Source organism: Microcebus murinus, chromosome 16 (genome assembly GCF_040939455.1).
Source record: "Microcebus murinus isolate Inina chromosome 16, M.murinus_Inina_mat1.0, whole genome shotgun sequence".
Lineage (NCBI taxonomy): Eukaryota > Metazoa > Chordata > Mammalia > Primates > Cheirogaleidae > Microcebus > Microcebus murinus.
In genome coordinates this window covers 61,699,542-61,723,941 of record NC_134119.1, presented here as the reverse complement: position 1 = coordinate 61,723,941, position 24,400 = coordinate 61,699,542, and the positions used below count along the sequence as shown (strand labels likewise).

The following is a 24,400-nucleotide window of genomic DNA, read 5'->3' as shown; positions in this document are numbered from 1 at the left end:
AGCTGCTGCCAATTACCTGCTGTGGGGGAACTTGGAGAGTCACTGGCGCTCTCTGAGCCTCCTTGTCTGTGAACTGGGGGGACAGAAGAATGTGGAGGGGTCTTTGGGGTCCAACAGAATGGGGACTGGACCACAGCCACACCAGCTCTTGTCCGGGTAGCTATAAATCAGGCCACCTTACACCCGTGGTTCAGAAGCAGAGCTTTGGTGCCCAGAATAGTGTTTTGTATGTGACAGGTGTCTCCCCAAGTGGCAACTCCATTAAACAGAGAAATGGGGCTCCCTAATGCCCAGTTTCACTCAAAAGGGGCCAAAAGCCCCTGACAAGACTAGGTAGCCATCTAATTTGTGTGAATAATAATAATACAAACTATTTAAGAGTAGCACTCACTCTGTGCTGAGCATTGTTTTATGTTTTTAGCCTCTTTTATTTTATTTATTTATTTATATTTGAGACAGAGTCTCACTTTGTTGCCCAGGCTAGAGTGAGTGCTGTGGCATCAGCCAAGCTCACAGCAACCTCAAACTCCTGGGCTCAAGCGATCCTGCTGCCTCAGCCTCCCGAGTAGCTGGGACTACAGGCATGCGCCACCATGCCCAGCTAATTTTTTCTATATATATCAGTTGGCCAATTAATTTCTTTCTATTTATAGTAGAGACAGGGTCTTGCTTTTGCTCAGGCTGGTTTCGAACTCCTGACCTCGAGCAATCCGCCCTCCTCGGCCTCCCAAAGTGCTAGGATTACAGGCGTGACCCACCGCGCCCGGCCATTTAGCCTCTTTTAACTCATTTAATCTTTACCACAACCCCACGAGGTGGGCGCTCTTACCATCCCCATGTTAGAGGTAAACTGAGGCCCAGAGGGAAGCTGTGACTTGCTGGAAGTCAGACAGCCAGGAAGTGGCTGAGCTGGGATTTGAACCTAAAGTGAGACGGAGCGGAAGGAATTTATCTCAGAGGCCCCAGGAAGCATGGGGGCCAAGCCTGGGTCCAGGAGCCAGGACATGGTGGGGCGGGTGGGGTGCTAGGACTCTACGTGGGGGCAGTAACGTGCGCGTCCCCGGAGCAGGGCTCATGGTGGAAGTCTCAGCCCAGGCAGAGGACAGGCGACGGGGCTGTCTCGTGGTCCCCACCCCCTTGTGGATGGATGCAGCTGGAAGAGGGGATGTTTGTTTCCCCACCACCCACCCTCTGGTGACGTCACGCCCCAGCAGCCAATGGCTGGGGGCTCCCTCTCCTCCCCCTCCCCATTCCTTTTCCCCCCAGCTTAGGGCTCGGGCTGAGCAGTCGGACGGGAGCTCTGGAGGTGTCTGGAGGCCCAGTGGTAAGAGATCAGCCAGCCGGTCCCCTCCCTGGCCAGGCTGAGAAACTGCGGGACTGAGATCCAGGGTCCTGGGAGGTGCTGGGGGGTGTCCGGGGTTCAGAAGGCAGTGTGGTAAAGGTGTTAAAGGCACAGACTTTAGAGCCAGACCCTGGGTTCAAATCCCAATTTCCTCCTCCTTTCTGGCTGTGCAGCCTTGGGCAAGATACTTCACCCTTTGTGCCTCTGCCTTCCCATCTCTAAAATGGGCTGATGTCAGGGCAACATCTTAAAGGGCTGGCATGAGAGCCAATGGGTTGCTGTTATCAAAGAGCTAAGGCAGGATGAGCTAAGGGACATTCTGGTCCCTTGAACAGGGTGCTTGGGAGGTGGCATGGATGCTGTCGGTGGCAGGCTGGTGTCTGAGCTGGATTTTGTCCCTCAGCCAAAGTCCTCCTTTGGTAAGGGGGCCAGGGGGGACCGCTGAGGAGCAAAGGCTGGGTACGGGACACTGTGAGATACACAGCCCCCTCTCTCCATACGCTGTGTTGCTGTAGAGACTAGATTATAGTCACTGAGCACTTTCCATATACTAGGAATATTCTCAGCACCTTCTGTTGTCTTACAAAGCTTCAAAGCCACTCTGTTGGCTCCATTTTACAGATGAAGAAACTGAGGCCCCAGAGGTGAAGAATTTTGTCCAAGTACTCTCGCCTGGGAAGTGCTGGAACAGGGACTAACTGAGGCAGGGACTAACTTCTCCCGCACAACTAGATGGCCTCAGATAGTGGTCAGGAGCCAGGACGAGTCAACCCCACACGCCCATTGCTGGGGGCACCAGATCACCGGTGGTTGGGGAGAACCAAGGCGCTGTGTGGGCAGAATTCCCAAGTGAGGCTGGCGTGGCAAGCGGGGGAAAGGGCCAGAAGGGCACAGCCCTCAGCGGATTCCTCAGTAGGTCTCAGCTCAGCGGAAGGGCCCACCCAGGGCCCAACGACAACCCCTCTCTCCCAGCCATTCTGAGGGGCATGAGTAGCATCTGAAAGGATATCTGAGTTGCACATGCCCCAGGGAGATGTTACAAAGATTTAATGAGCCACAGCGTGGAAGGATCTTACTTAGCACATAGCAAGTGCTCAAGAAACAAGGACCCCGGGAATTCTGGAAGCTCAGGTTCGGACCAGGGCAGCGCCACAGTGACTGCCCAAGAAATGGGCTTTTGGCATCTGGAGGGATCTGCCTGGCCTTGATTCCCCAGGGAGGTCCTGTTAGATCTTCCCCTAACACAAGTCAGGGACCCCCTAGGAACCTCCCACCTCTCCTTCCCCTGCCTAGCGGGATGGGCAGAGCTGGGAACACAGAGTGCCTGGGGTGGGGTGGGTTTCCTTCCGAAGCTGCCCCCACCTTACCCTAAGGAGCTGGGTACTCAGCTCAGGAAGGGCACAGTTGGGCTAAATATAATCTGGGCTGGGCGCCTGTCCCGGGCAGGGATGAGGAAGGAGGGACTCGCTCTCTCTTGCCCCGCCCCGCCTGAAGTTCCTGCGCCAGGCTCTGGGTGCGACCCTCCCTGCTCGGGCCTGGACCAGAGACCTTGTGGCCCGGGAGACCCTCCCTGCATCTCCACCACCGTCCCCAAGGTCCAGGCCTCTCCCACCCCCAGCTCAGGATGCTACCTTGTGTCATCGTCCTGGATAAGGGACTGAGTTAGCTTGCACACGTGGCTTTGAGTCCCAACTCTGTCACTGTGCTAGCCTGTCCCTTAACTCTCATTTACTCATCAGTAAACTGGGGTCCCATGAGACCAAGTTTGTAAAGCGCCTGCCTGGCCTGGTGCCAGGGAAAGCTCCCTCTAAAAATGTGTTTCTGCCACCCTCGGTCCCTCCTGCCCAACCCAGCTCCTGCCCCAGCGCCCAGAGCCACCAGTGCAAGTTAAGGTGCAGAATAGGGGGCAGCGGGCCACTTCCTGGCTGTGTCACCCAGGCAGGTTTCTTCCCCTCTGTGAGCCTCAGTTTCCAGCCCTGTCATAGCCACCATGTCCAGGGTGACTTTGAGGGCCAGCACAGGGCCCAGTTCAGAGGACATGCCCCAGGCACGGGAGACAGCTGGGGAGAGGGCTGCTCCCCGCTTGGAGGGGCGGGGGGCCCAGAGGGGAGGCTGGGGAAGGACACACAGACCAGGACCCCTAGGAGACCCAGAGAGCAGCCCTCTGATACTATGGGGGACCGCCAGTGGAGTGGGTGCCGTGAGAGTGCTGAGGGGTCCCCATGCCCTCTGTCCTGGCCAGTGGTGGGCTATGAAGGGCCATTGTGTGGCCGGGGTGGGTGGGCAGGGGCGGAATGTGACCGGGCACAGCAGACGGGCCATTGTGCGAGGGAATGTGCCGCGTGAGGCCTGACCTTTCCCTGTGCAGCAGGGGTTGGCGGGTTGGCATGCCAGGTGGGGGCCGTGAGGACACGCCCAGGGTCAGAGGTCGGGGGTGGGGGGAGACAATATCCATCTCCATTTCCCCAGAACAGAAGGGCCTGGTGGGGGGCGAATCCCAGCTCTGTTCCTTCTGTTGGTGCCATGTTCCACCTTGGGGACAGTTCCCCTGGTGGCTCAGAGGACGTGGTTTCGGAGGTGGGGAAGAAGGTGAAGGTGTAGCGCAGGGATTGGCAGACGGTAGCCACTCCCTACCCACCAGCTGAGGACATAGGAGCTTTCCGACAAGTTCAAGTCCTGGCATAGCCATTTGTGACCTGGGCTAGTGACATCCCTTCCCCTAGCCTCAGGTGTCTTCTCTGTAATGGGCGGTTCTGAGGTTCCTGTGCAATGAGCCCTGTGGGGCATTCGACGCAAGGTCAAGACCACTGGAAGTTCTTAGTAATAATAATAATAATAGCAAGTACTTATCCAGCACCCCCCTCAGTCGGCACAGGCAGTTGGCACAGGGCTCTGCTGTCAGACAGGCCTAGGAGTCAGTTTTGGCTGTTGGGTATAGGGCTTCTGAGCCTCAGTTTCCCCACCTGCACTATGGGGACAGGGTATTGACAGCGCAGGCAGGGTCAGGCACTCAGGAGCAATCGGTGGGTGTTAGACGCTGACACTGCGCACATTACTCTTCTTAGAGCCCCGGACCCAGGAGGCCCAAGGAGCTGGAGGTGACCCTCAGGTGAGCCCTGGCTAGTGCCACATGCCCCTCCCGTCTCGTCCCTGGCCCGCCTGGAGCCTCATGCCCTGGTCTTTCCCTGGCAGGCAGCAAGAGCCCAGAAGAAGGGCGCGAGCCCCGCAGACAGCTGTGCGTCGCCTCGGGCTGGGCTCCTGTTAGGAGGGGGTGCCTGTGCCGAGGCAGCGGTGAGAGGACAGCTGGGGTGGGGGGGGCCCTTCTCCTCGCCCTCCTCCTATAAGCGTGGCCTCCACCTCTCATCCCCTCCTGGCCTCAAGCCTCCACCCCCTGTCCCCCGCAGGCCCAGAGGCAGCTGCTCCATGCAGAACTGAAGCTGGTCCTGCAGCAGAAGGGGGAGAAGCAGCAGGAGCCTGGGGCCCAGGTGACTCCCAGCAGTGCCATGGAGGCCAGGAGCCGGAGTGCCGAGGTGAGTGCCACGTCCTGCAAGGGGGACTTGTGGGGCATTGGCGGGGGAGCAGACTAGGGCAGCCACGAGACACTTTCTGGTTTCTCTGTGCCTCAGTCTCCCCATCTGTGAAATGGAAACAGCAACAGGGTTTATTTTATGGGTCACTGTGAGAAGAAAAAAATTAACATATCTAAAGTGCTTAGTGCAATTCCTGGCACAGACCAAGACTCAAAGCAGCTAATTCATTGGAGGATAAAGGAGTTAAATTAATAGTGACCTAAATCTAGCACCCTGGGTGGCGGAGGTGGTGGATTGCTCAAGGTCAGGAGTTCGAAACCAGCCTGAGCAAGAGCGAGAGACCCCATCTCTACTAAAAATAGAAAGAAATTAATTGGCCAACTAGAAATATATAGAAAAAGCTAGCCGGGCATGGGGGTGCATGCCTGTAGTCCCAGCTACTGAGGAGGCTGAGGCAGAAGGATTGCTTGAACCCAGGAGTTTGAGGTTGCTGTGAGCTAGGCTGACGCCATGGCACTCACTCTAGCCTGGGCAACAAAGCAAGACTCTGTCTCAAAAAAAAAAAAAGAAGAAGAAAAATAAAATAAAATAGTGAGCTAAAGAAAATCCTGCAGAATACCTTAAGAGGCAGTACTGTAGGAGTTAAGGACATGGGCTTGGACCCATGGGCTCGAGCTCCCAACCCTACCACTCCCTCTGTCGAGCCCTGGGCAGGTTACCTTATCTCTTTGGGGCTCAGTTTCCCCATCGGTGAAATGGGGTAATGGTCCTCCCCTCCGAGTGGTTTAAGGAGTGCCACTGGGGCCATTTGCACAGGGTCTGGTGCCAGGGAAGCGTCCTTGAATGTCAGCCGCTGTCACTATCGCTGAGATAGAGCATTCGCACTGACAGTGTCTTACTGTGTGCCAGGCACAGAGTGGGTCCACTTTTACCGGAGCCAGGCGGAGGCTGGGGTGGCAGGCAGGGAGGTAGAGTGCGAGGAGGTCTCTGCCTGCAGAATGGCCTCTGGGTTCTGGGGTCATAGACCTAAGTTTGAGGCCCAGCCACTTAACTTGCTGTGGGGCATTACGCAAGTCACCTCACCTCTCTGGGCCTTAAGTGTCCTCCTCTGTGACTGCCCAAGGCCTTGGGAAGGATGAAACGAGATGCTGCACATAAAACGCTTAGCCCAGGGCCGGCTAAGCCAAAGGGCGGTGTTGATGGTCATGCTGTTGTCCCCTGCTGCCCCTGCCATGACTCTTCTTACCCACATTGCCCTGTCCAGGCCTCTAGTCTCTTGAGCCACTGCTGTGGGGCATCTGGCCAGACCTGCTTTCCCCTCTGAGCTCCGGGATCAATTCCAGCCCATGGTGGCCTCGATGCCCTGCGCCCATTAGTGTCCCCTGGGATCTCTGCTGCTTCAGCTGACAATCAGAGATTCCTTCCCCAATGCACCCTTTACTTTACTGTGGGGAAGTGGGCCCAGAGAGGGCAAGATTTTCCCCAAAACACACAGCAGATTGGATTCCTAGACAGAGCCCAGGTCTCTCACTGCCTTTTCTGGGAAGCCCCTAAGTGAATCCCACAGGGCGCTGCTGCGCCAGGGCCAGTCAGCACCATTTACAGCAAATACCAGGAATGCCATGTCTGCGGGTCCACCATTCATTACCCACGCACCCCCCTTCACTGGATTCCCTCTCCCGTGGGCGTCATGCAGGTCTTGGGGTCACGGAGTCCACAATAGAGCACATTCTCACACACATTCAAGCCTGCGGGGAGGCAAATCTCACTCCCCATCCCCACCATCCTGCAAGGTTTAAGGGTCCAGCCCTTTCCTCGGAATCCCACCCTCAACCTCACCCCCTGTTCTGCTGTAATTAAAGCCCCGCCCCATAGCTCAGTCCCACCCTTAAAAGCAAGGGTCTCCGCCCCAGGTCCGAAGGACCCCTCGCAAACTCTGGCCACACCCCCTCATACCTTTGGCCCCTCCTCTCCCGCCTGCGCTCTCGGACCCGGCTCCAACCCCTAGCCCCGCCCTCTCGAGCTGGGCACGCCCCCATGCCCTGGCCCCGCCCCCTATTTACATACAACTGGGGTTCCCCCTCGCCCTCCCCACCCCGCCCCTTCCGACCGCAGCGCTGGGGGCGCGCAGAGCCGGCCTGTAACAGTGACGCGGGTCCTGGGGAGCGAGCGGTGCGCGCGCTTGCTGGCAGGAGAGACGCCAGAGTGGGTGGGCGCGGACTCCCCCGGGCCGCGCGGAGGGCCATGTGCCCTGGGGGCCCGCCCGAGACCCGCTTTCAAGCGCGAAGTTGGGCTCGGGACAAGGTCCAGCCCTGGCGCCCCGTGGCGACTCCTCGCCGCCCTCTGCAGGAGCTGAGGCGGGCGGAGTTGGTGGAGATCATCGTGGAGACCGAGGCGCAGACCGGGGTCAGCGGCATCAACGTAGCGGGCGGCGGCAAAGAAGGGATCTTCATCCGCGAGCTGCGCGAAGACTCCCCCGCCGCCAGGAGTCTCAGCCTGCAGGAAGGTGGGCGGGGCGCGGCGTGGGGCGGGGCCGGCCTGCGGGGGCGGGGTCAGGAGGCTGCCCTGGGTCCCTTCAGAGGCTGAAACTAACCTGGACGTGTGGGCGTGGCCGGCCTGCGGGGGCGTGGCCGGCCTGCGGGGGCGGGGCCGGCCTGCGGGGGCGGGGCCGGCCTGCGGGGGCGGGGTCAGGAGGCTGCCCTGGGTCCCTTCAGAGGCTGAAACTAACCTGGACGTGTGGGCGTGGCCGGCCTGCGGGGGCGGGGCCGGCCTGCGGGGGCGGGGCCGGCCTGCGGGGGCGGGGTCAGGAGGCGGCCCTGGGTCCCTTCAGAGAGGCTGAAACTAACCTGGACGTGTGGGCGTGGCCAGCGACCAAGAGGCGGAGTTAAGGGCTTGGGCGGAGCTTTGCGGGCTTTGTGGTTGTTAAGAACCGGCTCTGGAGGTTCATTGTCTGGGTCCGAATCCCAAATCCTCCTTTTTACTAGCTTGTGATCTGTCTGTGCCTTGGTTTTCTCATCTCTAAAATGGGACTAATTCTAGTACTGACCTCATAGGGTTATTATGTAGATTAAATGAGTCACTATTTGGAAACACTTAGCACATAGCTAAGTGGCACACAGTGCTGCATAAATGCTAGTTAATGTTTTTGTTGTTGGGACAGGAGAAAAGGGGTGGAGTTAACAACTTAGTGAGGGATGTTTTAGGAAACATGAAGCTGATGTGATTTACTCATGCGACAACTATTTAAGTGCCTTCTATTTCAGACATTATCTTAGGTGCTTGGGCTACAGCAGTGAACAAAACAGACAACAGTCCCTGCAATTATAGAGCTTACATTTTAGTGGGCAGAGACATAAAAAAAAAATAAGTGAAATGCCTAGTAAATTCGAAGGCACTATGTCCTATAGATGCCAGAAGGAAAGCTGCATTTTTAAATAGTGTGGGCAGGGAAGGGTGAAAAGGCTGAAGGTGGTAAGGGAACAAGACATGTGCCCATCTGGAAGAACATTCCAGACGGAGGGAAAAGCTAGCGCAAATGTCCCAAGGTGAGAGTGTTGGAGGAACAGCAAGGGAGCCAGTATGGATGCAGCAGAATTAGTGAAGAGGAGAGTTAAGAGATGAGATCAGGGTGGTCAGGGGAAGGGCAATTTTTAGAGGACTTTATAGGGTGTGGTTGAGGTGACAGAGTGAGACTCCATCTCAAAAATAAAATAATAAAACAAAAAGTCCCGAATCTGGATGAGCTTCCCAAGAATCCCCAAGGGGTGACTGAAGCATGCGGACAGAGAACGCAAAAGATCCAGAGCCTGAACCCTGGGGCAGTATGTCTTTAAGAGGTCAGGGAGATGGAAAGAAACCATTGATGGAGGCTGAGAGGGAACCTCCGGAGAGGTTCCAGGTGGTGTGGCCCCTGGAAGCCAAGGGACGTGAGTGGATGAAGGAGAGCGTGAAGTTGGGTCAAATGCTGAGTGGTCCAAGCAGATGAAGTCTGGGACTTGAGCATTGGACTTAGCTACAGAGGTCACTGCTGCGACTTGAGAGCAGCAGTTCAGGGGTGTGTGTGTGCCTGTGGGGAGGTGAGGTTGGAAATGTCATTGGAGAAGTGGGAATAAATGCTGCTAGACAACTCAATGCACTTTGCTGTCAAGGTGAACAGATAAATGGGCCAGGAGCTCCTGTGGAGGGAGATCAAGATAACTTTTTTTTTTTTTGAGACAGGGTCTTGCTGTGTCACCCAGGCTGGAGTACAGTGGCAACATCACAGCTCACTGCAGCCTCAAACGCCTGGGCTTAAACAATCCTCCTGCCTTAGTCTTCTGAGTAGCTGGGACTACAGGCGTGCACCACCACGCCTGCCTAATTTTTAAAAAAAGTTTTTTAGAGATGGGGTCTTACTATGTTGCCCAGTCCCAGTCTGGTTCTGAACTCCTGGCCTCAAGCGGTCCTCCCGCCTTGGCTTCCCAGTGTTGGGATTACAGGCCTGAGCCATCGTGCCTGGCCAAGAAAACCAACCTTTCTTTTGGGAGAAATAATAATATATGTGTATGTTGACTGGAATAATGCAGAAGAGAGAGGTAACCCATGACGTGTGAAGTGGGGAGAATTGCTGGAGGATGACCCTGAGAGGGCGATGGAGGGATTGGCCTGAGCTAGGAGTGGGGACAGTTTATCCCTAAGGAACAGGAGGGACAGTAGAGTAAATCCCCGTAGGAGCAAGGAGGTGAACAGATGGTGTGGGAGCTTCTGCAAGGTTCCTTCTGAGTCTGTGCTCTCAGTAAACAAAGTCAGTATATTAAACATAAGGTCGGGGTAGGGGAGTGGAAAAGCGACGGGCGTGACCTGAGTGGGCGTGGATTTGTTCAGTGCGGGAGGGGCGGGGCTTGAGGCCATGGGGCGGGGCTTCGTTCTTTATAGTCTGGACCTTAGACCTGCGCAGGGCATAGGAGGGGCCAAAAGTTGGGGCGGGGCCTCACCGCGCAGGCTCGGAGGAAGTGGGCAGAAGCAGGCCCGCGGGGAGATGCCCACACCTTGCCCGCCTCCACCTCGCCTGCAGGAGACCAGCTGCTGAGCGCCCGCGTGTTCTTTGAGAACTTCAAGTACGAGGACGCACTACGCCTGCTACAATGCGCCGAGCCTTACAAGGTCTCCTTCTGCCTGAAGCGCACTGTGCCCACCGGGGACCTGGCGCTGCGGCCGGGTACCGTGGCCGGCTACGAGATCAAGGGCCCGCGGGCCAAGGTGGCCAAGCTGGTACGCGTGCTTAGCCCGGCCCCGGCGCTGGAATGCCCCAGCGATCCCGTCTCTGCGCCGTGAACCCCACTCCCCGCCATGGTGGCCAGAATTGCCCTCTGTATTGTCACTAACCCAGCGCTAATCCCACCCTGCCCCTTGTTCTCTTCTCCTAAACTCCTCCCTTGGAAGGAGAGGGCAAGGAAAAGGAGGGTAAAGGAGGGGGACCCGGGGACCCACCCACCCCACACCAGAGCCCTCATCCCCACGATTGGATCCAGGCTTGCCAGGTGTCCTGAACCAGGGTACTTCGAACCAGTGAAGTCAGGTTCCCAGCCTGAGTGCTGCTCAGTTACTGCTGAGTGACCCTGGGCAAGTTTCTTTCCCTCCCTGAGCCTCAGTTACCCCATCTCTAGAATGGGGGTGTTGGGGAAAATCCTGAATGAGAACCTAGAAGCCTTGGGTCCCAGATCCTACACTCCTGTTGACTCCTTTCAAGATTCTAAATGAATGTCTGCCTTCCCCTGCACTAATAGTGAAATGACAGGCAGGAAGTGGTGACGGTGTTTTGGGGACAAGATACTTGACCCAACACATCCCCAGCCTGGTACAATACCAGTGGGGCTCTTCCTGTCCACTCCTGGCCTCCCACTGTCCCACTGCCTCCCGCCTCTCTCCTCTCTCCCCAGAACATCCAGAGTCTGTCCCCTGTGAAGAAGAAGAAGATGGTGTTGGTGCCCGGGGCCCTGGGGGCCCCTGCTGACCTGGCCCCTGTTGACGTCGAGTTCTCCTTTCCCAAGTTCTCCCGTCTGCGTCGGGGCCTCAAAGCCGAGGCCGCCAAGGGTCCTGTCCCCGCTGCCCCTGCCCGCCGGCGCCTGCAGCTGCCTCGGCTGCGTGTACGAGAAGTGGCTGAAGAAGCCCAGGTAGCCCGGCTGGCCGCCGCCGCTCCTCCTCCCAGGAAGGCCAAAGTAGAGGCTGAGGTGGCAGCAGGAGCCCGTTTCACAGCCCCCCAGGTGGAGCTGGTTGGGCCCCGGTTGCCGGGGGCCGAGGTGGCTGTCCCCCAGGTCCCAGCACCCAAAGCGGCCCCCTCCGCAGAGGCAGTCAGCGGCTTTGCCCTCCACCTGCCAACCCTTGGGCTGGGAGCCCCGGCCGCACCTGCGGTGGAGCCCCCGGCTGGAGGGGTCCAGGTGCCCCAAGTGGAGCTGCCCGCCTTGCCCTCACTGCCCGCTCTGCCCACACTGCCCTGCCTGGAGACCCGGGAAGGGGCTGTGGCCGTGACGGTGCCCACTCTGGATGTGGCAGCACCTGCCGTGGGGGTGGACCTGGCCTTGCCGGGTGCGGAGGTGGAGGCCCGGAGAGAGGCCCCTGAAGTGGCCCTGAAGATGCCTCGCCTCAGTTTCCCCCGCTTCGGGGCTCGAGCAAAGGAAGTTGCTGAGGCCAAGGTGGCCAAGGGCAGCCCTGAGGCCAGGGTGAAAGGTCCCAGACTTCGAATGCCCACGTTTGGGATTTCTCTCCTGGAGCCCCGGCCCGCCGCCCCGGAAGCTGTTGCTGAGACCAAGCTGAAGCTGCCCACCCTCAAGATGCCCTCCTTCGGCATTGGGGTGCCAGCGCCTGAGGTCAAGGCACCCAAGGGGCCTGAAGTGAAGTTCCCCAAGGCCCCTGAGGTCAAGCTCCCCAAAGTGCCCGAGGCAGCCCTTCCAGACATTCGACTCCCGGAGGTGCAGCTCCCGAAAGTGCCAGAGATGAAACTCCCGAAGGTGCCGGAGATGGCCGTGCCCGAGCTGCAGCTTCCAGAGGTGCAGCTGCCGAGAGTTCCAGAGATCAAAGCCCCCGAGATGAAGCTCCCCGAGATGAAGCTCCCGAAGGTGCCTGAGATGAAACTTCCTGAAATGAAACTCCCGAAAGTGCCAGAGATGGCCCTGCCTGACGTCCACCTCCCAGAAGTGCAGCTCCCGAAGGTTCCAGAAATGAAGCTCCCCGAGATGAAACTCCCAAAGGTGCCCGAGATGGCTGTCCCCGACATGCACCTCCCGGAAGTGCAGCTCCCGAAAGTTCCAGAGATGAAGCTCCCTGAGATGAAACTCCCGAAGGTGCCCGAGATGGCTGTCCCAGACATGCACCTCCCGGAAGTGCAGCTCCCGAAAGTTCCAGAGATGAAGCTCCCAAAGATGCCGGAGATGGCTGTGCCAGAGGTTCGACTCCCCGAGGTGCAGCTGCCCAAAGTCTCAGAGATGAAAGTCCCCGAAGTGAAGCTTCCCGAGATGAAGCTCCCGGAGATAAAACTCCCCAAGGTGCCTGAGATGGCCGTGCCGGATGTCCACCTCCCAGAGGTGCAACTGCCAAAGGTGTCAGAGATTCGGCTGCCGGAAATGCAAGTGCCAAAGGTCCCAGATGTGCATCTTCCAAAGGCCCCGGAGGTGAAGCTGCCCAAGGCGCCAGAGGTGCAGCTAAAAGGGGCAGAGCAGGCCGAGGGGGTGGAATTTGGCTTCAGGATGCCCAAGATGACCATGCCCAAGCTAGGGAGGGCAGGGTCCCCACCACGAGGCAAACCAGGTGAGGCAGCTGCTGAGGTCTCGGGGAAGCTGGTGACACTTCCCTGTCTGCAGCCAGAGGTGGGTGGCGAGGCTCGTGTGGGCGCCCCCTCTCTCATCCTGCCCTCCGTGGAGCTGGATCTGCCAGGGGTACTCAGCCTGGAGGGGCAGGCCCAAGCAGCTGAAGCGGGCAAGAGGGAGCGGGCAGAGGGCCCGGGGCTGGCAGCAGGGGTCGGGGAACTGGGCTTCCGAGTGCCCTCCGTGGAGATCGTCACTCCACAGCTGCCCACAGTGGGAGCTGAGGAGGAGCGGCTAGAGATGACGGAGTTGAAGGTCAAGCCCTCCTCCAAGTTCTCCCTGCCCAAGTTTGGACTCTCAGGGCCAAAGGTGGCCAAGGCAGAGGCCGAGGGGGCTGGGCGAGCCACCAAGCTGAAGGTGTCCAAGTTCGCCATCTCACTCCCCAAGGCTCGGGTGGGGACGGAGGCTGAGGCCAAAGGGGCAGGGGAGGCAGGCCTGCTGCCCGCCCTCGACCTGTCCATCCCGCAGCTCAGCCTGGATGCCCATCCGCCCGCAGGCAGGGTGGAGGTGGCGGGGCCCGACGTCAAGCTCAAGGGGCCTAGGTTTGCTCTGCCCAAGTTTGGGGCCAGAGGCCGGGACACCGAGGCGGGAGAGCTAGTGCCGGGGGCGGCTGAGCTGGAGGGCAAGGGCTGGGGCTGGGACGGGCGGGTGAGGATGCCCAAGCTGAAGATGCCCTCCTTCGGGCTGGCTCGCGGGAAGGAAGCGGAAGTCCAGGCTGGGCGCGTCAGCCCCGGGGAAAAGCCGGAGCTCGCCACCGGGCAGCTTAAGATCCCCGAGGTGGAGCTGGTCACCCTGGGGGCCGCGGAGGAAGGGGGGGCAGACGGAGCAGTGGCTGTCAGCGGAATGCGGCTGTCAGGGCTGCAGGTGTCCACAACCAGGCAGGTGGTCACGGAGGGCCATGAGGGGGTGCTGAGGGTGCCGCCACTGGGCATCTCCCTGCCCCAGGTGGAGCTGACCGGCTTTGGGGAGGCGGGCGCCCTGGGGAAGCAGGCTGAGGGCACAGCGCCTTCGGCGGAGGGCACAGCAGGCTACAGGGTGCAGGTGCCTCAGGTGGCCCTGTCTCTGCCCGGAGCCCAGGCGGCAGGTGCGGAGCTGCTGGTGGGCGAGGGTGTCTTCAAGATGCCCACCGTGACCGTGCCCCAGCTTGAGCTGGACGTGGGGCTGAGCCGGGAGGTGGAGGGGGGCGAGGCAGCCACAGGCGAGGGGGGGCTGAGGCTGAAGTTGCCCACCCTGGGGGCTGGGGCGGGGGGAGAGGGGGCCAAGGACCAGTCCCCAGGGGCCGAGCACACCTTCCACCTCTCGCTGCCTGATGTGGAGCTCTCGCCACCCTCCGTGGGCAGCCACGCCGAGTACCAGGTGGCAGAGGGCGAGGGGGAAGCGGGACACAAGCTCAAGGTGCGGCTGCCCCGGTTTGGCCTGGTGCGGGCCAAGGAGGGGGCGGAGGAGGGTGAGAAGGCCAAGAGCCCCAAACTTAGGCTGCCGCGAGTGGGCTTCAGCCAGGGCGAGGTGGTCATGGGGGATGGCTCCCCCAGCCCCGAGGAAGAGGAGGAAGAAGGCAGTGGGGAAGGGGCCTTGGGACGCTGGGGCCGGGGCCGGGTCCGCTTGCCACGGGTGGGCCTGGCAGCCCCCAAGTCTCCTGTCGGGGAGAAGTCACCCAAGTTCCGCTTCCCCAGGGTGTCCCTGAGCCCCAAGGCCCGGAGTGGGAGCGGGGACCAGGAGGAAGGTGGCTTCAGTGTCCGGCTGCCTAGCGTGGGGTTCTCGGAGACAGCGGCTCCAGGGCCCGTGAGGATGGAAGGGGCCCAGGCTGCCGCTGTGTGAAGCCCCTGGGCAGGTGGAGACCCCCTTCCTGTCCTCCCACCCTTCCATCCCCCCGTTTTGTGTGTGGCGTAACTAGCACTAACCCCAGAGGGCCAGGAGGTGGGCGCCTGAGCGGCGCGGGGCGGGTGGGGGTGCCAGTGCCTGTCTCGCGGGCGCCTGTATCACACCAAGCCATGTGAATAAAATAATCCAGAGGTAGCCACGTGTCGGGTCGCCTGTGTCCTGGGGAACCTGCTCCCACCAGGCCTGGCCCTGCCTTTCCCGTGGATCAGGTTTGACAGCCCTAACCGCCCTGGCCCCACCCAGGAAGGGCCCTCCCGGTCTCCTCTCCAGGATTCTGGGTTTAAAGTCCTCACCCCAAGCACTGGGCTGTCTCTTAGGAACGTGTCCCAGCGTCCTCAGCACCTGTCAGGGCTGGGTCTCAGCTCCCAGGGACTGTGGGCCATCGACCCTCTCCCTTGCCCCATATCCACTCAGGATCTAAGTCGCTAGGCGGTCACCGGGACCGCCACACTCCTCCGTGTCTGCCGGTGACGCCCCACGCTGGACAGAGAAGCCTCGCTGTCCCGTCCTAGGTCTCCTCCAACGGCCCCCCACTCTCTTCACATCCCCCTCGCCCCTGCAGGCCCCTCCTCGCCCTTTCCCTTCCAGCTGAGCCCCAAGCCCCATCCTCCCTACCAACCATGGCGGGAGTGACAGACACGGTGCCTGCCCCTGGCCAGCCCCCAGCACTGGGCTCTTCCTCCCACCCGGACTGGCCTTTCAGTGTCAGCTGTGACCTCTCCGTGGCCACACTTGAAGGTTTCCTGTGACCCCTGTCCTGACTCCCAGGGCCCCTTCCTTCGTTCTCTCTCTTTCCCCCACACCTCCCTCTCCTGCGTCCCTTTGGGTCCTCAGGGTGCCCCCCAGGCCCTCACCCACCCCCACGGCCTCCCTGGGCTGTGTCACCCTCCACTGTGGTTTCCGCACTGCATCTCGGAGCTGACACCCGTCCCCAGCGGCACCTGCACGCCTCCACTGGATGTCCCCAGGCACTGGGAGGCTGTGTGGGTGGCGGTTCAGAGTTTGGCTCCAGAGCCCCGCTGCTCAGGATCAAAGCCTGTCTCTGGCACCCAGCTGGGTGACCTTGGGCATTTTTAAAACTTCTTTGTGCCTTGATTTTTCTCTTCCATAAAATTTCTACTTTGTTTGTTATAAGGATCCGAGAAGACTTCTGAGGCACTCAGTACGTGTTTAAATGTTTTGATGTTAATTTCCTAATTTGACTTCAGTATTTTCTCCCCCAAACTGCTCCTTGTCCATGTCCCCTTCTCAGGGACTGCCCCCTCATGCCAGAGCGCTGGGCTGGGCCTGGGCAGCTCCCTTCCTTCCCCCCAGCCGGTCAGGCCCCCAGCCTGGCCTTCTGAGTGTCTCATCCCCAGCCTCCTCCTTCCCTCCCAACCTCTGCCACCTCCACCCGCGGACTCCTTCCCGAGCAGCACTCTCACCCCTCAGTCCACCCTTTCTCACACGGTAGCTTTCTGACACTCAAATCTGACCCTGCCCTGCCTTGCTCAAAGTCCTTCTGTGGCTCCCCAGTGCCCTCAGAACAAAGTCCAAACTCCTTAGCCCGGCATTCAAGGCCTTTTACAAGCTGGCCCTATGGCAGCCACAGGCTGGGATGGGCGTTTTCTGAACACAGACACACACCACCCCCCCATCCCTCTAGCTCGAGAAGCCTGCCCTCCTCACCTCTGTAGGTGTGTCCCCGTCCTGCGTGCTCAGGGTCCATGATCAGACTCCCCTCTGCAGCCCCTTCACTTGTTTGGCCTCTCCAGGGTTCCGCCACGGGCGGGGGAGGGGCCCGCCTGGCACCCCTCCCCCATTCCAGCCAGGGGCTCAGGTCTCCAACAACAGAACCGAAGCCACTCAGCAACGCTGGAACCCATTTGGGGGGGCCTGGGGCCCCTTGTCCCAAGCCGGGAGGGCTTTGGGGGAGGGGTGCAGCCCCTGGCAGACTCACAGTGTGGCCAAGGGGGCTGGAGGGTGCCAGGGAGGTGGGGGCCAGCCTCGTAGGAGGAGGCACGAGTGCGGTTCTCTTTCCCCCGCTGGGGGGGCCGTGGGGCCGGCGGCGGCGGCGGGGCGGGAGGCCGGGGCGGCAGAGCCTGTGGTGCGGGGGTCTCGGCGGGGCGGTGCCTGGCAGCAGGGACACTATGGCCACCATCCAGTCGGAGACCGACTGCTACGACATCATCGAGGTGCTGGGCAAGGGCACCTTCGGGGAGGTGGCCAAGGGCTGGCGGCGAAGCACGGGCGAGATGGTGGCCATCAAGATCCTCAAGAACGACGCCTACCGCAACCGCATCATCAAGAACGAGCTGAAGCTGCTGCGCTGCATGCGGGGCCTGGACCCGGAGGAGGCCCACGTCATCCGCTTCCTCGAGTTCTTCCACGACGCCCTCAAGTTCTACCTGGTCTTCGAGCTGCTGGAGCAAAACCTTTTCGAGTTCCAGAAAGAGAACAACTTCGCGCCCCTCCCTGCCCGCCACATCCGGACGGTCACCCTGCAGGTGCTCAGAGCCCTGGCCCGGCTCAAGGAGCTGGCCATCATCCACGCCGATCTCAAGCCCGAGAACATCATGCTGGTGGACCAGACCCGCTGCCCCTTCAGGGTCAAGGTGAGTGGCTGGGGCCGTGCAAAGGCCCTGAGGCAGGCGCGTGCCAATGAGGTGCATTTGGGGAACACTGGGAAGGCCTGTGTGGCTGAACCGAGTGAACGAGGTGGAGAGGGAGGAAATGAGACCAAGGGGGTGACAACGGGGCCGGGTCATGCAGGGCCTTGCAGGCCACAGCCAAGACTTTGGTTTGCTGCTGTGGCAGACGGAGCTACAGGAAGACTGTGAGCAGAGGAGGGATGAGATTCCGCTCGGGTGTTGGCGGGGTCCCTCTGGCTGTGTGAGGGGAACAGACCGGGGGGTGGGCAGGAGCAGGAAGGCAGGGAGGTGACCGCGCTAGTCCAGGTGGAGACGTGGCAGATGGGACAGCGTCCGGGCAGTGGGGGCAGCAGGTGGGGGAGGGTGCTGGGCAGATGTGGGAGCTGCAGACAGCAGGGGCTGTCGACGGGTCCTATACGGAGGGAGGGAGGAAGCGAGGATGGCAGGTGGCATGCCTGTGCTCATGGCCACCCTGGCTCTGAGCCCCCTGCCCTGCCCCCCATCCCACCAGACCCCTCTGCTTGTGAGTTTGTCACTGTGCAGTGATGGGTCTGTGCCAGGAGCACCCTGAGGGCAGGGCCAGGGCCACCTTGGTCATCCCCGTGTCCTCAGCGCCTCCGAGCACAGGGCTGTCACGGAGTCAGAGTGAGACGCAGGTTTGTCAGAGACACCGAGGAATACAGAGACAGGAAAAGGCAGGTCGTTCTGCCCCAAGCGATGGAAGGACAGAGACCCAGGGACGGAGACATTCCCACAGACACAGCACTTGGCCAGCAGGGTCGCCCCTGCTACCTTTGCGGAATGAATGAGCGAGTCCCACAGTCGTGACTGAGTGCCCAGCGTTGCTCAATGCCTTAGGGATTCCAGCCCTGGCACTCTGGGATCAAGTCCAGATTAATAGTCATTTCATGACACTGCCTCTGCTAATGACGGTGAGGGCTGGCTGAAGGAAAAGCAGAGAAATGCAGAGAGGGAAACTGAGGCCGAGACCAAGATAGTCATGGACTTTCAGGGCGAAAATGGCTCCACCCAGATGCACGAGGACAAATGCTTTCAGCCGTTCAGTGTTGGTTTCACCAAGCACCTGTCACGTGCCAAGGGCCTGTCTGTGGAGGGTGTTAACAGTGCCTGGTGATGGGACAGAGAGGACTTCAGGGAGGTGACTTTGTCGTGGGCGACACAGCGACAGAGACAGAGACACTGAGATACAAGAGACAGGCAAGCAACGAAGAGGCATTTGGAAGGAAAGAACAGGAGACATCAATGCAAACAAGAGACAGAAAGAAGAATGCCAAGGGCCAGATGTGGTGGCTCACGCCTGTAATCCTAGCACTCTGGGAGGCCAAGACAGGCGGATCGCTCCAGGTCAGGAGTTTGAAACCAGTCTGAGCAAGAGCGAGACCCCGTCTCTACTATAAATAGAAAGAAATTAATTGGCCAACTAATATATATAGAAAAAATTAGCCGGGCATTGTGGCGCATGCCTGTAGTCCCAGCTACTTGGGAGGCTGAGGCAGGAGGATCGCTTGAGCCCAGGAGTTTGAGGTTGCGGTGAGCTAGGCTGACGCCACGGCACTCACTCTAGCCTGGGCAACAAAGCGAGACTGTGTCTCAAAAAAAAAAGAAAGAGAATGACAGGGATCCAAACGCAGTTCATTCATCCTTTATTGAGCCCCTATACTGTGTGCCAGGCACTGTTGTAGTATCTAGGGATGCAGCCTGGAACAAACGCACAGATCCCTGCCCTTGTGGGACCAACATCCAAGTTGCAGAAAGAAACCATGAACTTGATAAAAAAAGTAAAATACACAGGGTGTGACATGCTGTCAAGAGCAATAGTGAGGCCAGGCGCGGTGGCTCATGCCAGTAATCCTAGCACTCTGGGACCCGAGGCGGGCGGATCGCTTGAGCTCTGGAGTTCGAGACCAGCCTGTACAAGAACGAGACCCATCTCTGCTAAAAATAGAAAAAATTAGCCGGGCATGGTGGCGAGTTCATGTAGTCCTGGCTACTCGGGAGGCTGAGGCAGGAGGATCGCTTGAGCCCAGGAGTGTGAGGTTGCTGTGAGCTAGGCTGACGCCACAGCATTCTAGCCCGGGCAACCAGAGTGAGACTCTGTCTCAAAAAAAAATTTAATTTATTTAAAAAAAGAGCAATGGTGAGAAGTAGAAGGCGTGGAGGGGGATGGGAAAGGAGGGGGCTGCCACTTTGACAGGATGGTCAGGGAGGCCTCACTGAGAAAGTGACATTATTTTTTTGCTAGTTTTTTCACCCCTCACTTCTCTTTCAATGGAGAAGGTGACATTTGAGTAAAGGCTGGAGGAGGTGAGGGAGGGCGCCTGTGGGCAGGCGGGGCAGCCGGTGCAGGGCCTGAGCTGGAATGTTCTGGAGCCTGCAAGGAAGAGTGAGGAGGCCCGTGTGGCCAGAAGAGGGCGAGTGAGGAGCGGGTAGCGGGAGGGGAGGCAGGGAGGGGACAAGGGCAGAGGGGGGACTTTGGCTTTTGTCGCAGGATGTGGACGTGAGCGGGGCAGGGGTGCGATGTGGCTCAGGTGGCCACAGGGTCCCTCTGGATGCATGTGGGGGCGACCAGACGGGGGGACGGCGGGGAGGAGGCCCCTGCGTCAGTGGGAATCAGTGGGGGCGGGGGGGGGGGCAGCGTCGGAGTCTGTCTGGAAGGTGGAGCCAAAGGATTTGTTTGGACAAGGTGTGGGGAGAGAGAGAAAGACGGGGTCCCGTCCGTCACAGGCATGAGTTCTAGGGGACAGCAACAGAGGCAGAGCTAGACACACGTCCAGAGACAAAGGCCAGGAGAGACACAGGTAGGGACATAAACAAGAGATAGACTCACGGACACAGAGACGGGCAGCGTCGAATGACAGGTGCAGAGACACCAGGTGCGAGATGGCAGGGGAGGCCCAGGCCACTGTCCCTGCAGCTCGACCTGCCCGCTCCCCTCCTCCCCACCCCCAACAGGTGATCGACTTCGGCTCCGCCAGCATCTTCAGCGAGGTGCGCTACGTGAAGGAGCCGTACATCCAGTCGCGCTTCTACCGGGCCCCCGAGATCCTGCTGGGGCTGCCCTTCTGCGAGAAGGTGGACGTGTGGTCCCTGGGCTGCGTCATGGCCGAGCTGCACCTGGGCTGGCCCCTCTACCCTGGCAACAACGAGTACGACCAGGTGCGCTACATCTGTGAGACCCAGGGCCTGCCCAAGCCACACCTGCTGCATGCTGCCCGCAAGGCCCACCACTTCTTCAAGCGCAACCCCCACCCTGACGCCACCAACCCCTGGCAGCTCAAGTCCTCAGCTGACTACCTGGCCGAGACCAAGGTAGGGGGACAAGTGGGGTGAGGGCAGTCAGTGTCGGGGCTACTACATCAAGATAAATCTGAGCTGGACGCAGTGGCTCATGCCTGTAATCCTAGCACTCTGGGAAGCCGAGGCAGGAGGATCGCTTGAGGTTAGGAGTTCAAGACCAACCTGAGCAAGAGTGAGACCCCCCCCATCTCTACTAAAAATAGAGTGTCGAGTGCCTGTGGTCCCAGCTACTCAGGAGGCTGAGACAGGAGGATTGCTTACGCCCAAGAGTTTTGAGGTTGCTGTGAGCTATGATGACACCACTGCACTACAGCCTGGGTGACAGAGTGAGAATCTGTCTCAAAAAAAGGAAAAATCTAGGTTAGACCTCGGTGAGGACTGGAAGGTTGTGGGTCAGCCTTGGGTATTGTCACAGCAGGAAAGATCTGGGTGAGAACAAAGATGGGCCTGGAAGTTTGAGGGTCAGCTCTCGGGGCTGCTGCAAGACAGATCTGGGGGAGACTGCAGGGAGAACTGGAAGTTTGGGGGTCACATGTAGGGGTTGCTGTAGCGGGGGGATCTGGGTATATCCCGAGTGTGACGGAAACACTAGGGCAGCTCCTCTGCCAGCTCCAGCTCTGGGCTCAGCACCTCGTGCAGCATGAGGGATTTGGGTTAGACCACAGAGAAAACGTGAGGCCTGGGGTCGGGTGTGAGCGTTGCAACAGAAAGAGGGATCTGAGTGAGACCCTGGGTGGGACTAGAGGTTTAGGACGGCCCGTCTGCTCCTGCATGGCTGTGATCAAACCTGAGCTGCAAGAGTTTGGGCTAGAGAGCAGAGAAGACGAGGACTTGGGGCTCTTGCTTTCTCAGCAAGAAGGGTCTGTGTGAGGCCGAAGGCAGGAGTGAAAGTTCTGGCAGGTCCTCTGACAGTTCGCCAGCTAAGGCAGCAAGAAGCCTCTGGGTTCAGCCGGCCACCGGGAGGCATGGGGGGCTGCGGTCAAGTGTGGAGGCTGTGGCCATAAAAGGGACCTGGATTTGGTTCCGGGGAGGACCAGAGGTGCACCCTAGTGTAGGGCAGCCCCTCTGCTAGCTGCCAGTCGGGTTGGACCCACGGCGCTGGGGAGGACTGGACGTCTGGGCCGAGGTGTGGAACTTTCTGGAATAGAGAGGCGGGGTCTGGTGCGAGGATCAGGTGCGGCCTTCCCAGCAGCAAGGGAGCTCCAAGGCGGATATGGGCAGACCTAGAAGTCGGGGGTCACGTGTGGGTCCCCCAGCGGGAGTGCCCGGGCCCTACTCCGGGATGCGTGTCAACCCTGCGCCCCATGCCCACCAGGTGCGCCCCCTGGAGCGCCGCAAGTACATGCTCAAGTCCTTGGACCAGATCGAGACTGTGAACGGCGGCGGCGCGGCGGGCCGGCTGACCTTCCCGGACCGCGAGGCGCTGGCCGAGCACGCCGACCTCAAGAGCATGGTGGAGCTGATCAAGCGCATGCTGACCTGGGAGTCGCACGAGCGCATCAGCCCCAGCGCGGCGCTGCGCCACCCCTTCGTGTCCATGCAGCAGCTGCGCAGCGCCCACGAGACCACCCGCTACTACCAGCTGTCGCTGCGCGGCTGCCGCCTCTCGCTGCAGGTGGAGGGCAAGCCCGTCGTGGCCGCCACAGAGGACGGGCCGCCCTACTACCGCCTGGCCGAGGAGGAGGAGGCCGTGGGCATGGGCGGCGTGGCGGGCGGCGGGCCCTTCTTCCGAGAGGAGAAGGCGCCGGGCGTGCAGAGGGCCATCGACCAGCTGGACGACCTGAGCCTGCAGGAGGCAGGCCGCGCGCTGTGGGGCGAGGCCCGCGCCGACATGGTCTCCGACATGCTGACCCCTCTCAAGGCGGCCGCCCCTGGCCGCCGCGTGCCAGACTCGGGCCCCGAGCCCATCCTGGCCTTCTACGGCAGCCGCCTGCCCGGCCGCCACAAGGCCCGCAAGCCACCTGCAGGCTCCAAGTCTGACTCCAACTTTAGCAACCTCATCCGGCTGAGCCAGGCCTCGCCCGAGGATGACGGGCCCTGCCAGCGCAGCGGCTGGGAGGAGGGAGAGCGACGCGGGGCCTCTGCCGAGCCGCCCGCCATCCCGAAGCGGGATGGGGATGGGCCCAACATCCAGGACATGGCCATGGACGCCGAGGTGAGCCAGGTGGGTGTGTAGGCTGTCCGTGCTTCTGCGGTCCCCCAGACCTGCCTCCACGGTGGGGGCACAGCCGACTCCGGCCTGGCCTCCCACACATCTGTGTCGCCTGCCACGGGCTCAAGGTCACGCTAACCCACCCTCAGGAAGGCTCAGCACACACTAACCCGTGTTCAGAATACAAGATTTGAAAAGGGCCGGGCGCGGTGGCTCACACCTGTAATCCCACCACTTTGGGAGGCCGAGGCCAGAGGATTGCTTGAGGTCAGGAGTTCGAGACCAGCCTTAGGCAACAGAGCGAAACCCCGCCTCTACAAAAAATGAGAAAAATTAGCCTGGCATGGTGGCGCCCACCTGTAGTTCCAGCTACTTGAGAGGCTGAGGCAGGGGGATCGGTTGAGCCCAGGTTTGAAGCTGCAGTGAGCTATGATGATACACCACTGCACTCTAGCCTTGGTGACAGAGCAAGACTGAGTCTCAAAAAAAAAAAAAAAAGAAAGAAAAAGAAAAAATTGAAAAAGCTCTGCACACACTAACCCATATCAGGATCTGTGGTTCGGCCCGCACTAACCCATCCTTGCTACGGGGTAAGGCTCAGCACACACTAACCCGTACTCAGGACATAAGATTTAATAAGACTCAGCACACACTAATATCCTAAGGATATGAGAAGCTTAGCACATATTTATCTACCTTCAGGCTGTGACAAAAACTCAGGACATAGTGATCCACCCAGAAGTGATAAAGGCCGAGCCCTGGATAAGACCCTGGCGCCAGCTCACCCGCCGCAGGAGGAGTGACAGGCTCGGTGGACACTAGCATTTCTCGCTGACACCCCTCTCTTCTCCCCCACAGAGGCCAGGCCCTGAGCTCTTCGACCCCAGCAGCTGTCCCGGAGAATGGCTGAGTGAGCCAGACTGGACCCTGGAGGGTGTCAGGGCGCCACGGGCTCAGGGACTCCCGCCCCGCCACCCACACCCACACGGTCCGTCGCGGACCACCAGCTTTCTGCAGCACGTTGGCGGGCACCACTGATGGCCATCCCACCCCTGCCTATCGCTGGGGGCTGCGCTAGCCGGGCCGCCGTCCCCTTCCGACCCCAACTGCTCCTCAGAGCCATCCCCCGAACCCACAAATTATTCTTACAGAAAGATAGTTATCCAGAAACTCCACTCCCCCTGCCTGCAGCACATGGCTGCACACACACCCCGAACATAAGAGGGCCTTGGGGTCTGGCACACGGTCCCTCGGCCAGACGGACAGCAGGAAGGGGACCGCACCCCACTGGCCCTGAGCCCGCCCTCGGCCCTGCTGCCTCTATTTCAATAAAGAACTGTTCAGCAGTCCTGCTTCAAGACTGTTCTCCCTGCCGGAGGCCTGGACTGGGGTTCCAGGCTGGCCCCCAGGGCCTTGTTCTGGGGTGCTGCACCCCATTGGCAGCTGGCTCAGGCTGGAGGCTGGGCCGCTGTCATGCTAGGAGGGGAAGGCTGTGCTTGGCAGACTAACTCGTCCCCTAAACGTGCTAAGCGCTTGGCACATTGAGAATCCCCCCTTAGAACATCCTGAGTGTTCAGCATGTGTCAATCTGAGCTTGCCAGGTGCTGGGGTCTCATCGTCTCTTGGCCTGACCTTCCTACGTGTTATGGCCTTGGCATGCAGTCGTCTATACTTGGGACATGCTCCATGTAAATTCACTTGGCAGGCAC

General features: G+C 59.9%; 2 protein-coding genes across 2 annotated transcripts; both read left to right on the top strand.

Moving 5' to 3' along the window:
• Positions 1 to 1,272: 1,272 nt before the first annotated feature.
• On the top strand, positions 1,273 to 15,431 carry PRX (periaxin). Its single transcript, XM_020283353.2, has 7 exons — positions 1,273 to 1,324; positions 4,408 to 4,451; positions 4,535 to 4,633; positions 4,747 to 4,872; positions 7,222 to 7,378; positions 9,926 to 10,122; positions 10,791 to 15,431. The coding sequence occupies exons 4-7, from the start codon at positions 4,846 to 4,848 to the stop codon at positions 14,526 to 14,528; spliced, it is 4,119 nt and encodes a 1,372-aa protein (XP_020138942.2). The 5' UTR covers positions 1,273 to 1,324; positions 4,408 to 4,451; positions 4,535 to 4,633; positions 4,747 to 4,845; the 3' UTR covers positions 14,529 to 15,431.
• A 1,289-nt stretch (positions 15,432 to 16,720) lies between these two features.
• HIPK4 (homeodomain interacting protein kinase 4) lies at positions 16,721 to 24,037 on the top strand. Its single transcript, XM_075993093.1, has 4 exons — positions 16,721 to 17,185; positions 20,195 to 20,551; positions 21,855 to 22,703; positions 23,550 to 24,037. The coding sequence occupies exons 1-4, from the start codon at positions 16,721 to 16,723 to the stop codon at positions 23,727 to 23,729; spliced, it is 1,851 nt and encodes a 616-aa protein (XP_075849208.1). The 3' UTR covers positions 23,730 to 24,037.
• Positions 24,038 to 24,400: the final 363 nt, after the last annotated feature.

What these genes read in the sequence shown, in the direction of transcription:
- PRX (XM_020283353.2), top strand. Translation starts at nt 4,846, where the DNA reads ATGGAGGCCAGGAGCCGGAGTGCCGAG. An exon ending in CCAGGAGCCGGAGTGCCGAG is followed by an intron (nt 4,873 to 7,221) that starts GTGAGTGCCACG and finishes CGCCCTCTGCAG; the next exon opens with GAGCTGAGGCGGGCGGAGTT. An exon ending in GGGCCAAGGTGGCCAAGCTG is followed by an intron (nt 10,123 to 10,790) that starts GTACGCGTGCTT and finishes CTCTCTCCCCAG; the next exon opens with AACATCCAGAGTCTGTCCCC.
- HIPK4 (XM_075993093.1), top strand. Translation starts at nt 16,721, where the DNA reads ATGGCCACCATCCAGTCGGAGACCGACTGCTACGACATCATCGAGGTG. An exon ending in GCTGCCCCTTCAGGGTCAAG is followed by an intron (nt 17,186 to 20,194) that starts GTGAGTGGCTGG and finishes CACCCCCAACAG; the next exon opens with GTGATCGACTTCGGCTCCGC. An exon ending in ACTACCTGGCCGAGACCAAG is followed by an intron (nt 20,552 to 21,854) that starts GTAGGGGGACAA and finishes CATGCCCACCAG; the next exon opens with GTGCGCCCCCTGGAGCGCCG.